Here is a 16,366-nt window from a genome sequence, read left to right on the forward strand (position 1 = left end):
CAGAAGCTTGGCTCTGTCCGCACTCCCTGGAGGAACCAGCCTCATCAGCCTCCAAAATGGAATACCGATTTGCAAGCGGGACCCCAGGGGACTCCTGAACTACCTGCCTGATTCTCTTGGACTGCCTGGTGGTCACCCATTCCCTTCCTTCCTCAAGTCCCTTCAGCTGCAGTGTGACCACCTCTCTATACGTGCTATCGACGATGCTCTCAGACACGCGGATGCTCCACAGTGTTTCCAGCCACCGTTCCAGCTCTGAAACCAGAGTTTCCAGGAGCTGCAGCTGGACACACTTCCTGCACACATGCTGGTCCCAGGGACTGGAAACGTTCCCGGATTCCCAGATGCAGCAAGAGGAGCAAACCACGGCTTTAAGCTCTCCTGCCATGACTAAACTCTTTAAATTTAAAACTTTAGAAGACTATTATAATAAAAAAAATCAACTAAGCCTTGCTAAAACAATGACTTACAATTCAATCCAGCTTGAAAAATACCCACTAGGACTTACTCACCAGTCTGCTGTGCTCTGTGGAAACTCTCGGCTCCCCTCACGCTCTTTGAGGACAGGTAGGAAATGAAAGGAGCTCCTCGCTCCCTCCTCACCGAACTCCCTCAGTCACAAAACTCCCACTTTAGCTCTCTAATGAAACCCAAGTCAGCACTCGAGTGCAAACAAAGTCAGCTCTGTAAGATAAAAGCAAAATACTGCGGATGCTGGAAATCTGAAACAAAAACAAGAAATGCTGGATTCACTCAGCAGGTCTGGCAGCATCTGTGGAAAGAGAAGCAGAGTTAACGTTTCGGGTCAGTGACCCTTCTTCGGAACTCATTCGGGTTCTGAAGAAGGGTCACTGACCCGAAACGTTAACTCTGCTTCTCTTTCCACAGATGCTGCCAGACCTGCTGAGTGAATCCAGCATTTCTTGTTTTTGTTTCAGCTCTGTAAGATGACCCACTTTTATACTCTGACTCTAGCCCCTGAAAACTGGTTTAAGGCAATTAACTAATTAACAAGGTGCAGCTGCAAGCAGAGCCTGAATGAACTCTGTTTAAAGCTGGTCTAAAACTCACCTTCTCCAACCCAAACAGCAACTGTTAAAGTTAATTTGCTAAATAAAAGACGACTTTAGATAAAACCCTTAATTACCCTCAGTCACAAAACTCCCACTTTAGCATTCTAATACAACCCAAGTCAGCACTCCAGGGCATCTGTGGAGCTAATGTTTCCAGTTGATGACCTTTCATCAAAACTGGTCATCGACCTGAAACATTGACTCAGTTTCTCTCTCCAAAAGGTGCTATCTGACCTGCCGCCTGTTTCCAGAATTTTCTGCTTTTATTCCAGATTTCCAGCACCTGCAACAGTTTGCCTTTGTGTTTCCGGTTTCATTAGAAATGGTAATCAGAGGAAATCTTCCCAGTATGTTTATTGTGTTGGTTAAACGCTGATCTATGGCACTAAACCAGCACAAATGAAATAAACTGTGCATGCTTATACTAGGAATCGGAGCATCAACTGTACAGATGTCCCATATATTCAATCAATGGCTTTGCATCGTTTGGTGGTGTGCAATATTGAAGACTCCAGAATGAAAACTCTGGAAGGATGGGTATTTAACACTTTGTTCCCAAGTGGGTGAGCTGATTTATCGCACAGTAAAAGGTACAACGAACAATATCTTCTTCAGAGTCAATCTTTATCGAGTACTGCGGTTACTTTCATTCAGCATGTCAGCCTACAACACCCTCGAGAAGAACAAAGTTCAGATGTCTAAACCATGATCATACAATTTCACCTGGTCACTAATTTCCACCGTAATCTTCCACTCTTTGACTCTGGGCTAAAATCTTTATAAAAAAAACATGTGCGATGGAGTCATGTGTGATAACTGCTAGCATGAAGCTGCCTTGAGCATTTTTGGGCCAACGGTAACCAAATACAGACCCAGGCTTGGGAACATGCAGAGAAGCAGAAAAGCTCACCTGCAAACTTGACGTGAAACTTATTTTCAGGCTTCAGTATCTGAACGTAGAGGGGGCAATTTGGAGCAAAGTCCTTCACAGCCCAAGCTCTCAAGATGGTCTGATGATCCTTCAGTGTGTAAAATACCCATTGTTAGACAGGTATAAAACAATTAATGGTGAAAATAAACTCTGCAGTGATAAGCCAAAGTATGGCAACCCACAGCTCCGATGCAGCTCATTTGCGGCTCCCAACCTTCATCAACCTGTTCTTGGACAATGCCGCAAATTCTTAATTGAAGTTATCTAGCAATAGTCTGATCTTATTCTTCATAATAAAAGTACGTTGGCTATCTAGAGGAAATGTTTTAGCCTGATTTGCATGTCTAGAAGTTGAAGGTGCTTTTGCATGGAAAGGAATGTGAACCTGGTGAACTAACAGATCGTGATAGGATACAAAAGTTCTATTTCACGTTTGATATCACTGAGCATTTAAACATCCTTAATAGAAAGCTACAAGGACAGGGAACCATAGCCTTCCTAACTTTGGATGAAGTGCTCTCTTCTGAGCGAAAATTGGAATCATTTGCAAAAGATATAGGGGAGGTTGTTTTGGAACATTTTCCACTGCTTAAAGAATGATAAAAAAAAACAAATGTAACCATTAAAAAGATTTTTTTTTTTTTAAATGCAATACATAAAATGAAAGTCTTTGCTAGTGGCTTTCAAGAATTTAGATGATAAAAGAAGCACTAAATTTTATATCAAGACCACTTGAGGCACGTACATCATTAAACTTTTCAGCATTTACATTTTAAATTCTTATAGGCACCAGATAAAGTCGGATGGATGTCTGTTTACAGTATCACATAACTATAAAATGTTGATTAGATTCTTGATAAACAATTTTATCTCCTTAATTTGTTTTTATTCCTTTACTCCATCTTTTAAAATTTTTTTTTTTTGTTTTGCGGTTTCACACCGTTCGTATTTCAGGCAAATTTCTTAAAAATGATTCTTCAGGTAAAGAAAGTGCTGACCCTGGTTCACATCCCTCATGATTTTGAACTTTTATCAAATATTTTCTCAGCCTTGTCTACTCTGAGAACAACCGCAGCTTCTGCAATCTATCCACGGAACTGAAGTCCCTTATCCCTGGAACCATTCTTGTAAATCTTTTCTGCACCCTCCCTAAAACTTTCACATCCTGCCTAAAGTGCGGTGCCCAGAATTTGACACAATACTCCAGTGGAGGCCTACGCAGTGTTTTATAAAGGTTCATAATAACCGAGCCATGACTGACACTTTGAAGTTCAGTGTAAACAGCTTAAGTGGATCTGCTTGTACATGGCTTTTTTTTTTTGGTTATCGGCTCATTCTGAAGGTAAAGTTAACATAGAAACCGAAATCAGTACTAATGCACGAATGGGATCAGCTAGGTACTTCAGCCGAACTTATTACTCAACTTTAAGTTTCAGGGCTGCATTTTTAGAGTCCGCTGCCAAAGTAAGCGGCCGACGTAAAAAAATGCAGCCCTCCTGCACAGGCACCGCATCGTGGAGCTGCCGCGACTCATTTGCATGGCCATTGAGCCCACCCCGACAACAACATGGAGGGGGCAGGCGAGCCATCGCCGGCAACAATGTCCGGCGCCAATACGCACGCGCCATTTTAAAGGGGTTACAGCCCTCAATGGACATATAAAATTTAAAGGGCCAGGTAAGTTAAATTTCCACAAAACAGAATTAAATGACCTTTTCCCACCCCCGCAATGGCATTTCCAAACATTCATGCCCTTTCCCCCCCCAAAATTTGAATATAGAGAATTTAACCTTGCCCCGCACCCACCCCCCCTCCCAAAGTTTGGCAACTTTGCCCTTTACCCCTTCCCATCACCCCCCACGACCAATCGGCATTGTTGTTACCCTGCTGCACCCCCCCCCTCCCTCACAGAGAAAGAATTCTCCTCCCCCCTCCCCACAGGCGTCGCACCACATTTCCCTGAACGGGGATTCAAGGGCGGCTGCCCGAATGAAGATCAGTGCGGTGATTAAGGAGGTGACTGTACCCTCATTAAATCAGGTATGTAAATTAGTTGACATATTGAAATGGGGGGTCCCGTTGCCGAGCAGCAGGGCGGCCGCCACAAGGCCTTGCCGCCGCTGAGATCGGCACGGGGCCTGCTGCCATCGGGGTTGGTGGTGGGCTTCTGCCGCGCCGATCTTCATTGCCCTCCCGACAACGTTCCCAACGGCCGAGGGGCTTTAAAATCCAGCTCTCTATATTAACGGTGATACAGCTCAACACTATTTGAAAAAAGATTGAAACCCTATTGTTTGTAAATTGTTTGATGAATACAGCTCCTCCTAAGTTTTTAAGATGACACTGAATCCTGACACAGCTCATAAGAAGCAGGAATAGGCCCTCGAGCCTCCTCAGTCATTTAATAAGATCATGGCTGATCTGATTGTGCCCTTAACTCCACTTTCCTGCCTACCCCCCCATAACCCTTGACTCCTGTGTAGATCAAAAATCTAATTTCCAATTTGCCTATCCCAACTTTAAGAGTCCAGAATAATCAATAACTTAAAATGGAGTTCTAATCATCTGATTAAAACAGTATCTGGTCCTTTCATGCAATAAAGGTACTGTCAAATTGCATTATATGGATTTGGTTTTGGATGCAAAGGTTTGTCTAATTATACCCAAATGCAAAAGACTAACTGTACTTTGTATTAATGTTGTGGTTCTATTTTCACACCACCAGAGCCTCTTGGAGAGCTGTGTAAACTTACTGCTCTCTTCAGTGCAAGTTGTGGACATCATGGATGAGGTTTTTCCACTTTTGCAGAAAATCAGGGATTGACAAGAGCAGAAGCTGAAAACTTCTGCTCGCGTCTGGAGAATAGTGCAGACTGTGACACACCAGACCAAATGAAAGCAAGTTGGTTGAATCTTATTTGGTATTTGGAAATTGGGAAACAAAAAAAAGGCACTGGGGTTATAAAAGTAATAATTAGCTACCATATGTGAATAGAAGCAGGCAAAGCAAGGGACGCCTGCATAAAGCACTACCCGAAGGTTGCCAACCCTCCAAGATTGACCTGAAGTCTTTATGAATTCAAGATTAATCACCTGGTCACCGCTGGCGAGTAGCCCAGGCGTAAGATCATGGGCATTGAAAGAATTGGGCGTTCTTTTTCATATTCTTTGGAAAATTCTCGTTTTAGTTATAAAAATATTGGAGACGTGGAAAGAAGCTACCTGACCGAGCAGGCCATTGGAGGTGGGAGGTCAGGTGATGAGATGTCCAGGAATATATCTAACCAGAGTTGGCAACCCCCTTTCTACCATGGTGTTAGAGCCCGCACAGCACAATTCAGGCCTTATTGTACAGGCTAGCTTGTTGTAGGTCATTTAATCCTATCTCCAATATGAAAGTGATCTGGTCAGAGATGGACTGGCTAATGAAAATATGTCCTCTTGTCATTAAGTGGCTTCCTTTTTACATAGGAATGCAGTGTATACAACCTCATAGCTCAATTTGAAAAGTGCATTCTGCTCAGGTTTACCGTACCGCTGCTGTGCGATCCACTTCATTGCGGCTGCTAAGAATGAAACAGGCTTCCGCATCATCCATCCTGTCGCAAAGAAGTACATAAAGTACGTTATTGGGTAATCCTGCAGTACACTTGTGAAACAATCTCCCAAGGTTTACCCTCCTGAACTATATTCATTGTGCATTGATGTCCCAGCAGCTGCTGAATCATTGACACCTGCACTTCTGCACTCCACACCAAGCTATAGTAACATTACGATCAAGTTCCATAAGCACAATAAATGGCCACAATAATGACTGTATGGCTGTAGTTTACTGGTGGTAGGCTTCAAATGGCTCAGGCCTCAGCTGCCAAGCACAGGCTGCTCTGCCAACTTCACGTCTGTTTAGGGCAGAAGTCGAAGCCCCCTCCAAGAAAGAAAAGAGAGGCAGACATACTTGCATTTATATAGCGCCTTCCACGGCTTCAGGATGTCTCAAAGCACTTCACAGCCAATGAAGTACTTTTGAGGTGTAGTCACCGTAATGTAGGAAACACAGCAGCCAATTTGTACACAGCAAGCTCCCACAAAAACAATGGATAGTGACCAGATAACCTGTTTTTAGTGATGTTGATTGAGGGATAAATAATGGCCAGGATACCGGGGATAACTCCCCTGCACTTCCTCAAAGTAATACCATGGAATCTTTTACATCCACCTGACAGGGCAGACAGGGCCGCGGTTTAACATTTCATCTGAATGACGGCACCTCCAACAGTGCAGCATTCCCTCAGTACTGCACTGGAGTGTCAGCCTTGAATGTTTTTTTGTGCTCAAGCCCTGGAGTGGGACTGGAACCCACAACCTTCTGACTCAGAGGTGAGAGTGCGATCACCTGAACCACAATTGATGGAGCCTTAGTTTGTGTTGAGTTAGCTGATCTCACCCAGGCCGATAGAGGGATCAATAGAGATGGCTGCACAGGCATGGTTCGGGAGAGACATTATTTTAATTAAGGGCCGTTTGCACTTCAACTGCTATTTCACGGCAACACAAATGTAGCAGTATAAATCTGGACGCAGCTCCTGACCCATCTCGACAGAGGAGTGATGAGGAAACCCCAGAGGAGGAAGTTTAAAAAAAGCTTAGGTTTGATGCTCCATAGAATCTGGTGTAACTGTGTGAAACCTAGTTTAAAAAGCAATTTGGACCTTCTGAGCACTTTATAAACTGACCCAAAGTTGAAGTAGATATTTAGAAAGTGTAGACATTCCTGCCTGTCCTCTTGAAATGCTGAAATTTGATGCACCGTGGAGTAAAGCTTTTCACAAGTCTATAATCACAGAGGCCGGAATTTTTCCCTTTTTGGACGGGAGCCGTCCGCTGACTGAAAAGTCGGTGGCAAATTTGCCCTCTCTGGGCCTGGGGAGCCAGTCCGGATTTTATGGTCCCCAGGCCCTTAATTGGTCTTAGGTGGGACTTCCACCTCATTGAGGCAGGAAGTCCTGCCTAATGGAGCTGCTGGCCAATCAGCGGGCCAGCAGCTCTTAGTCCCATCAGCGCCACCGGAGGCTGTGGCCATTGCTGGGACTGCAACCCAGCTTCAAGAAAAAGAAGGAGGATGGCCCCGGGAAAAGGTAAGTTTTTGGGGCCTCACCGGGGGTGATCACTCAGGCCCTTTTGAGGCAAGGGTGGTCGATTGGGAGGACTGGAAGCGTGTTGGGCGTTGGGGTGGTCGGTGCATTGGGGGCAGCCCTCCGTTGGGCACAGGGTGCCTAATCAGGAGGGCCCCCACAAGGCTGTCAAGAAAGCCGCCTACTTTTAACAGGTGACTTTCTCTTGGGCCTGGGCGCCCGCTTGCCAACGGTAAAATCCCTGTGGCGGTGGGTGGAGGCTCTGAAGTGGCCTTTAACTGGCCACTTAAAAGGCCTTGATTGGCCTGGGGTGGGTGGGCCATTTCCCACCATCGCCACCCCACGTAAAATGGCGGTGGAGGCGGGAGCAAGTTAGGAAGGGCCTCCCAAGCCTCCCACTCCATTTTTGCACCTCCGTCCTCCACTGCCACCAGCTCACTCTTGGGGGGGTGTGGTAGAGGCATAATAATTTGGCCACAGAGATCTCTCCTGGTCAGCAAAACCCTGCTTGGATCAGGGCAGTATTAACAATGTACTGAACTGACAAAAATGCACCCTTCCCAAACACTACATTCTGGCTTTTGCACATCAAATTTTTGTATTTAAATAACAATTTAGTTGATTAACTTGTCTCCTACAACTAGATCCTTTTCCTTTTCCCCTCCAGTTGTTTCTCACCATCAGACTAAAGCTTTGTTCAAAGCATGCTTGCTGAAATGTTGATACGAGCTTTGGAGAATGAGTCCCTGCACAGTACGTTATCCAACCATCTTTAAAATTATATTGAAATGATGTGGGGCATTTATCACATTCAGTTGAGAATTGTTAACTGGCTTGCTTTACCCACTGATGGTGAAAAGGTTCTCAAAAGGTATTATTGTTACAAATATTTCATCAAGAAATGAAAAAGTAATTGAAAACTGTATTGATTCATACTGAATAACAACTGCAATTGAAGATTTATTTGGACTAAAGTATTACAGATAAAATTGCTTGCTCAATGGACAGAAGAATGCACAGACCCTGAAATCTCAGAAACCCAACTCAACTTAATTGAGAACGTGGATTAACTTAAAAATCCGAGCAGTAAACAAGTGCATGGCTGTACACCTGAATACCACATGGATGTGTTGTTGTTCCTTTCTAAATCATTCTTCCATGCAGCAGCTTCCTACATTTAAGGGGTGAATTAGTTAGTAGTGACAACAAAAATGAGAATAGATAATCATGCAATAGCAGAGTCAGAAAGAACTTTCATTCTTTTTATCAACACCAATTTTTTTCCCTTCCTTTCTGATGAGATTGACTCTTTACCGTGGAATGGTTTTAAGGGGACTGGTCAACCTCTAAACAATTCACTTAAGTTACCATTCTTCATGCATGACCGTGAGCGTTAGCAAGTTACTTTATTGTGGAGAGATAGGATGCATCACAGCCAAACTCAAAGTCCACACACTTCCAGCAGGGTCCCTATATGCCCTATGAACCCTCCAAGATCTCTGCGCTCCTCAAATTCTGGCCTCCCCGATTTTCATCGCTTTCAGCTGTCTAGGCCCTAAACTCTAGAGTTCCCTCCCTAATCTTCACCGTCCTGCTCCTGCCTTTAAGACATTCCTTAGAACCTATCTCTTTGGCCAAGCTTTTAGTCACCTGTCCAAATATATCCTTTATGACTCGATGTCAAATTTTGCTTGATAAAGCTCCCGTGAAGCACCTTGGGATGTTTTACTATGTTAAAGGTGCTATATAAATGTAAGTAGTTGTACACAGTGATCTAGAGCGGGGACCCTGGCTGAATTTCCTTTCCGCAGTCGCTCAGGAGGACTGAGGCCAATTGTAGCATTACTGTCCATAGTTTTAAAGTGCCCCACAGGAGTGGGATGGCAGCGGGGGGGGCTGTAAAATTGAATGGGAGATGGAGGGGCGGGGGGGGGGGGGTGTTGGGGGATGCCATTCCCTCCCCCACTGCAATTTTATGTGGGGCGGCAGCAACAAGAAACGGCCCATCTGCTCCAGGCCAATCAAGGCCCGCAAGCGGCCATTAACTGCCACTTCAGGGCCTCCTTCTACTGCCGCTGGTATTTTATCCATCGTGGCCAGGCGACTCAGGCCCCAGAACCCCTCCGGGTAACACCTTTTGCCCCATGGAAGGTCCCCGACACTGCCCAACCGCCCCAACTGCACAACACACCCTCCCACCCCACCCACACCATCAACCGTCCCCTCTTGCCTCGCCGGGGCCCGGCTGATTGTCCCCGGCGAGGCCCAAAAAACCTACCTTGTTTCTGGGGCCGTCGTCCCTCTTGCCTCTGTTGGCTGGGTGCAGTTACAGCAGTGGCCAACGTACCCGGTGGCGCTGCTGGGACTGAAAGCTGCCAGTCCTCCAATTGGTTGGCTGCTTCATTAGGCGGGACTTCCTGTCTCAGAGGTGGAAATCCCGCCCAAGACCAATTAAGGGCCTGGGGTGCGTAAAATTCCAGCCTGGCTCCCCAGGCTCGCCCCAACATTTTGGCCGTTGGGTGGGGCCTCCCGCCCAATGTCAAATTCCAGCCATTACTTTGGCTAAGACTCGCTCATTCTGCAAAGACCAAGGAGTGAATGTGATCTGCATAACTCAGCTACTGATAAATTTTTTTAATCGACTGAGACACCAAAAGCAATACATAATCACCACTTTAGTGATCCCTAAAGATTGTATGGGCTGTCCCTTTCTTCTTTGCTTCAGTTACAAAAGCACAGCAGATTGATATGGAAAACGTAGCTTACTTGGCTCTCATGAGATCCTGGTCTTTTAGTGCTGACCCCTGCAGATAAATGACTCGCTGTGACCAGAGAGGAATCTGTAACACTCTGCGCACCTGAAGATCCATCTCTGTTGGGCACAGGATGACAACATAGTAATCCTGCAACATGGAGGAGATAAAACAGCAGGTTGTTCAGTCAATAAAATTAAAAAGGAACAGACAAGCACAAATTAACAATATACTCAGGACAGGTACAGCTTCACTTTTAAATGAGAATAATCTTCTGTCCGTACAAATATAAATATAAACAGCTGAGCTTTTTTTTTTGCAGAAGCGGCTGTCACAAAAATGCTCATGACAGCCTCAGGGGTCAAGTGTCTTACTTGACACCAACACAAATCAAGCCATATGGTGCAGCCTTTATCTTTGCTGCAGCCAGTGATCTCAACAAGCAGGAGGTTAACTATTTCAGCAACTTAAGATAAATTAAGGAGCAACCTCTTTGGGACTTAAAGTTGTTCATCACCCCACTGCTTACTGACGTACATTTGCCCCTGTTCTGGCAAAGCCTTGATTTTAAAATTCTCACACTTGCTTTCCAATCCCTCTGTGGCCTCACCTCTTCCCATCTCTGTAATCTACTCCGTCACCACAACTCTCCAAGATTGCTACATTCTCATAATTCTGGCATGTAGCTCATGCCTGATTTTAATGCTCCACCATTGACAGCCGTGCCTTCAGCCGCTGAGGCCCCAAGCTCTGGAATTCCCTCCTTAAGCACGTTCACCTCTCTCTCCACCTTTTATGATGCCTCTTAAAACCCACCTCTTTGACCAAGCTTTTGATCACCTGTCCTAATATCTCCTTACGGGGCTCGGTGTCAAATCTTGTTTGATAATTGCTGCTTTGAAGTGCCTTGGGACGGTTTACTATGTTAAAGGCACTATACCAATGCAAGGTGTTGTTGTTGACAGAATGTCATCTTCCCAGCATAATGTCTGGTAACCAACTGAATGGGGAAGTAGAGTGCACCAATGCAGGAAGAGCTTAAACTAACCTGTGCAGATCCTTAACACGGGACTGGAAGACCGAGGAGAAAAAGGATGGGGTTTGTCGTATTCCTACCTTCTCATGGAGTTTATCCAGGGTAGCAAAATTCCAATCTACTGTCCACATGGCTAAACAGGGAGTGTCACCCTCAATGTTCTTTTCAAAAATCAAACAATTACAATGACTGATTATCTGAACAGCTACTTGCTTGTTTTCTGGTCTGTTCCTGTTGATAAGGTTTCCTTTATTGAAAAAAAAATTCCTAACTTTAAATTTTCCCCTCCCTTCCTGCCTCTCTGCTGCTCACGCACTAAGTATCAATCTGTACTCACTGTTTGAACAAATGTATCTTTTAAAATATTCGATATTATATGGGGAGAAAACATAAAATGATCTCAATGTCAATCTCATTCCTCTCAGATCTGTTGCTGAATGCAATACTGATTAATGATCTGTTTACTTTTTAGGAACATGACAAATTTCAGCGTTAACTGCTGTGTGAAAATCCACAGGGATTTTCAGTGGCTCAGACAGAGAGTTGTGGATACCGGTGAGTGATTACAAGGTTGTGAACTGAGCGGTAGGGTCAGATGCTTCAGTTAAATTCAAGCAGTTTTGAACCAGCATCCAAAGCCAGGGATTAAATTGCTGACCTGGGGTAGTCTTACAGGGCTGTACTCCTTCTCTAGGCTATGGAACAGGTCAGTCATCCAGTGTTGCTCTTTATCAGATAAAAGCAAAATACTGCAGATGCTGGAAATCTGAAATAAAAACAAGAAATGCTGGAGATACTCAGCAGGTCTGGCAGCATCTGTGGAGAGAGAAGCAGAGTTAACGTTTCAGGTCAGTGACCCTTCTTCAGAACTGTTCTGAAACTGACCTGAACGTTAACTCTGCTTCTCTCTCCACAGATGCTGCCAGACCTGCTGAGTATTTCCAGCATTTTTTGCTCTTTATCAGACTCTTCGAAGTTGCATGGAAACTTTCTCTCTCTTTGCTTACGATAATTTAGTAAAAGTCTTTACACACACAGGAAAATACATCCAGGTTACTGGGTGGAAAAACTGCCCAGGTGTAAAGTCAAAGTTGGGTAGGGGAAATCACGGGAACCGTAGTGTACAGCAATACCCGACAGATAGTTTCATTATTACATAGTATACATTTTATGAGGCATGTCCTTCCTTTTGCCTCTGTCCATATATTCAAGGAGGAGGAGGAGTTATGACATTCACAAGAAGGATTAAAATGTAATGATTTCCCCAAGCTTGGTTTAGCGACATGCCATCTGCAGAGCTGATTTCTGGGAAATAATGTAATTGGCTACATATAATTAAATGACCTATCAAGGAGTGAGCCTTGACTCATATACTTTAAAATGCACATCTCTGATCATTAGTGACAAAGTCAATGTTTGTAAATAAAGTGTGGAAATGCACTTTATACTGATGGATCTTCTCACTGACATTAGCAAACAATAAAAAAAGACATAAAATAAAAGATTTTCCGAAGAAGGGTCACTGACCCGAAACGTTAACTCTGCTTCTCTTTCCACAGATGCTGCCAGACCTGCTGAGTGGTTCCAGCATTTCTTGTTTTTATATTATATTATATATTATATAATAAAAAAAGACGGGCAGACTTGCATTTATATAACACCTTTCATGATTTCAGGATGATCCATAGTGCTTTACAGACAATTCTGAAGTGTAATTACTGTTGTAATGTAAGGAACACAGCAGGTAATTTGCACACAACAAACTTGCACAAACAGCAATGTGATAATGACCAGATAATCTGTTTTTTGTGATGTTGATTGAGGGATATATATTGGACCAGGACACCGGGGAGAACTCCCCTGTTGTTCTTTGAAATAGTGCCATAGGATCACTTACATCCACCTGAGGAGGCGGATGGAGCCTTGGTTTAATATCTCATCCGAAAGAACGCACTTCCAAACAGAGGACCACATATCCCAGATGAATTCATTTGTGGTTTGTGTTACACAGTATTAAAAAAAACCTGTTTAATAAAGATAGACATGACTGCCTATGATTTTATCGTTCAAATGATTAATGTCTTTCTACCCAGTTCCTGTGATATTTTAATGATAGTATTAAACCTTACAGCCTGACACAGAATAACATCTCCGTTAAATAGCAGACACAGAGATTTGATACAAGCATTTTAAACTTATGTATGATCATGTCACATTCCGCAACCTTTGTTCTGTGTTGAGTAATAGTCGATGGTTATAATTAGGGAAGAACAAAAGCTCTAATTACAGAATAAGTCAAGACAAGTGGCTGACATCTCTTCTAGGCATCTTGTGACCACTGAGGATCCTGAGGAAAATTAAAGGTCACACAGGATACGAAGACAGCCATCGCAATTTGTACCTGAAGCCTTGGATGAGCATAGAATTCATTGAGGAAATCCATCAGCAGGTCGATTTTTAAGGAGCTGACACACAATACAACATGTTTCTCGGTTTGTGCTCGGTGTCGGCTGTAATTGCCACCAGACTTCTGTCGCTCCATCCACAGGTAAACGAGTTCTTCAAACTGGAGGGTAAAAGACTGCAGTAAGTTTCACTGACACAAACTGAAAGGGAAACTGCAACAGTCTAAACGGTCACAATGAATACTGGCATTTCCCTTCAGGTAACCTTACCTTCGCTTCTGTTTTAAATAGGATTTTAAAGGAGTTTGCTCATAAATGAGGGAGTGGGAAGGGGAAGACAATTTCAAAACCCAGAAAGCCATCATTGGTGGAGTTCTTTTTGTCAATGAACGTTACAGCAAGGTTCAGTCTATATATTTTTTTTAATTCATTGTGAGGTTTGGCACCAGAAATAAATTATTTAAAAATAATACTGGAATGTATAAATTCCTGTGGTCCAATGCTAGACCAGTGCATGTGACCGTCTCCGGCCCTATTGCATAGTGCCTGCAAATGCCCCATTAAGTTACTTAAAATTATACAAAGGCGCAGGAGGGTCAATGGGAATTCACCACACATTGGCATAGAAACTGGTATCTTTAGGAACACTCTCTGTGCAGGTAGGCCCGAGACACATCCAATATTGGGCCTTGGGCTTCATTTACATGAAACCAAAGAGCTGCGGACACCTGTTGGTCAACTCAGACAGCTCGCCAGTGAAGAGGATTTCAATATTGGGCCACTGCTTTGCTGCCATGACCCTTCGGTGGATCCTGTGAGTATGGAGGTGATAAGGAGACTAGCTCTGGAGAGGGGGAGCCGAGTGGGGGATGGCAATGGCTTTCAGCATTGTAGTGGAGACAGGATGAGCTCTGCTTACCTCCGAGCTTCACGTTCAGGTAAGTATATTTAGAGAAACAACTTTTCGGTGAGGACCTTCAGTGGTCCCTTCAGGACTAATGGTTAAGCTACATATGGACCAGTTTTCCTGAACACAGCCAGTCCAGCGCTTCAGGCCCCCTAGTTGCATAATCAAAGGGCCCATCGCCTGCTTCAGACAAGCACCCTGGATGTCTCTTTTCTGCCTTCACCAATATGCAGGCTCTGCACTTCCGACACATAATGACTGCACACCCTTCTCCACCACATTGGATGCTCAGGTGCCTATTTTGCGCCTGGGAAAATGGGTGTTGTGTCATCAAATTTTTAAGCCATTGGGTTTCCACATGTAACAGCACACAGCGGGGCTCCCAGCACCAGGCCGAGAAGGTGGGGAGGTGGGGGAGGGAAATCCTGCCTTGGCCAACTGGAGCCCCCCCTGCCCCAAAGCGATTCCACGGCACTGGGCCAATTATGACCTGGCACCGGGATCTCTGTCCCTTTAAAGACGGGGATCCTGCCTCCGAGAGCTGCTGGCCAATCACAGGACTGGCAGCTCAACGGTATCTGCAGCACCACCGGGAGCGGTGGTAATGTACAGGCCCAGCGCTGGACACCAGGAGCCCAGGTAAGAAAGGCGGGGTCACCGGGGCCAGTCCAAAAGGCGCCGGTGATGGAGTGGGTGTGGAGTACAGGGGGAGTGGGGTACAGGAAGGTGTTTTGTTTGCTGGCGAGGGCCCTCTGTGAGTCACAGATTGCCCACGGAGGAGGATCCTCCCCCCAAGCCCGCAGGGAGGTTGCCTCATTTTACTTAATGCCAGCAGCGGGGAGGAAAAGGCCTCTAAGTGGCTGTTAATAGGCTTCTTAAGGGACACCATTGGCCTCTGGGCAGGAATGTTGTCGGCCACCCCGCCTCCTGTTACTATTCTACGGGCACCCCCGCCTCCCAACCCGTCTCGGGGGCCATTATATTCAGCCCAGCGTACGTTAAGAACAGGTGCGTAACTGAGTTGTATAAATTATATTGATACACTGCATAGCTCCTCACCAAGAACTTGTAGTGTGAGACAACATCCCCATTAATTTCCTACATGTTGAGTTCCCCATCTGCGTGGTTAGTTGTAGGGAACTCCCTGTTGAGGATGGCACATCCTTTAACTGAGGGGAAGAGGAGCCGGGAACAAATTGTCTTGGAGACTCAATGAGGTAAAATACAACTTTAGCAGAGGGTACAAAACAGGTGGTAGTGGATCAGCCACTCATTATGCACCCTGCCTGATTGATATCAATGGAAAGGGGTGTAGAAGAGCAATGCAGTCCACGACCACCCATATTCCATCCCCACCAATGTTGAATTTCACCCCTAATATGTGTTGCACACCTCCTTGTGACCAGTTATTGAATGGCACTGGCTGGGTCCTGGCAGCAGGTGACTTGTCCATCCTCTCAGTTGGGGAATGGTTCATAACACAAGGCAGGTTATTGTCTTACAGGCAACTCTTGTGCTGATAAAATCAGAAAGTAAGTAAGCAGCAAGCTTACAAATGTCCCATTGGTGTGTCTTGTAACATACCTGGAGAGGCAATACCACTAAAGCAACACAGATCATGATGACAACAAGGAGTTGTGAAGGCCAGATCTGTGGCGTCACGTCACCGAATCCAACTGTAGAGAAGGTGACAATGCAGAAGTAGAGAGAGTTGAAAAGCGTGAGGTTGTCTCCTGCTCTCTCTAAGTGCTGGATTCCACATGTTCTGTAACATTGAATGGAACAGTTAAAGGTTGGCATCTCAACAATACATTATTGTTCACCTCCAAGCACAATGATGTCTGAGTCAATTTTAAAGTTTTCTGCCTTTTTTGCTCCACCTTTACTGAATGCAGTTGCACAGATGCCTGAAGCCCTGCCCTCCATCAACCAACTGACCATTCGTGATGTGCAAGATTAGCTAGGGAGTTCTGGCAGCCTGTTTCGCATTGCTTCATCACATACAAAAACCCAATCCTGTCCGGACCCAAAGTCCACAAATGTACTTCCCAACAAGTGTCACTGGCCTGATTTTTAATCTGTGTTAGTCCTGGGGCTTTTAGACCAACAACACTGCACTGCCTAAAATT

The 16,366-nt window shown here is 44.9% G+C and overlaps 1 protein-coding gene across 8 annotated transcripts in view; it reads right to left on the reverse strand.

Annotated features, from left to right (window-relative positions):
- kcnt1b (potassium sodium-activated channel subfamily T member 1b) overlaps nt 1–16,366 on the reverse strand; it is a 357,067-nt gene that overhangs the window by 92,154 nt on the left and 248,547 nt on the right. For 7 of the 8 annotated variants that reach the window (XM_068012234.1, XM_068012233.1, XM_068012236.1 and 4 more), the window contains 5 exons: nt 15,822–16,002; nt 13,327–13,491; nt 9,903–10,039; nt 5,540–5,603; nt 1,984–2,092 (listed from right to left, as the gene is read on the reverse strand). In XM_068012234.1, coding sequence (XP_067868335.1) covers nt 1,984–2,092; nt 5,540–5,603; nt 9,903–10,039; nt 13,327–13,491; nt 15,822–16,002 — 656 coding nt within the window. The remainder of the gene's footprint in view (nt 1–1,983; nt 2,093–5,539; nt 5,604–9,902; nt 10,040–13,326; nt 13,492–15,821; nt 16,003–16,366) is intronic. The other variant, XM_068012238.1, reaches the window with a different exon arrangement.

This window comes from Heterodontus francisci, chromosome 32, assembly GCF_036365525.1.
Source record: "Heterodontus francisci isolate sHetFra1 chromosome 32, sHetFra1.hap1, whole genome shotgun sequence".
In the NCBI taxonomy this organism is placed as follows: Eukaryota; Metazoa; Chordata; class Chondrichthyes; order Heterodontiformes; family Heterodontidae; genus Heterodontus; species Heterodontus francisci.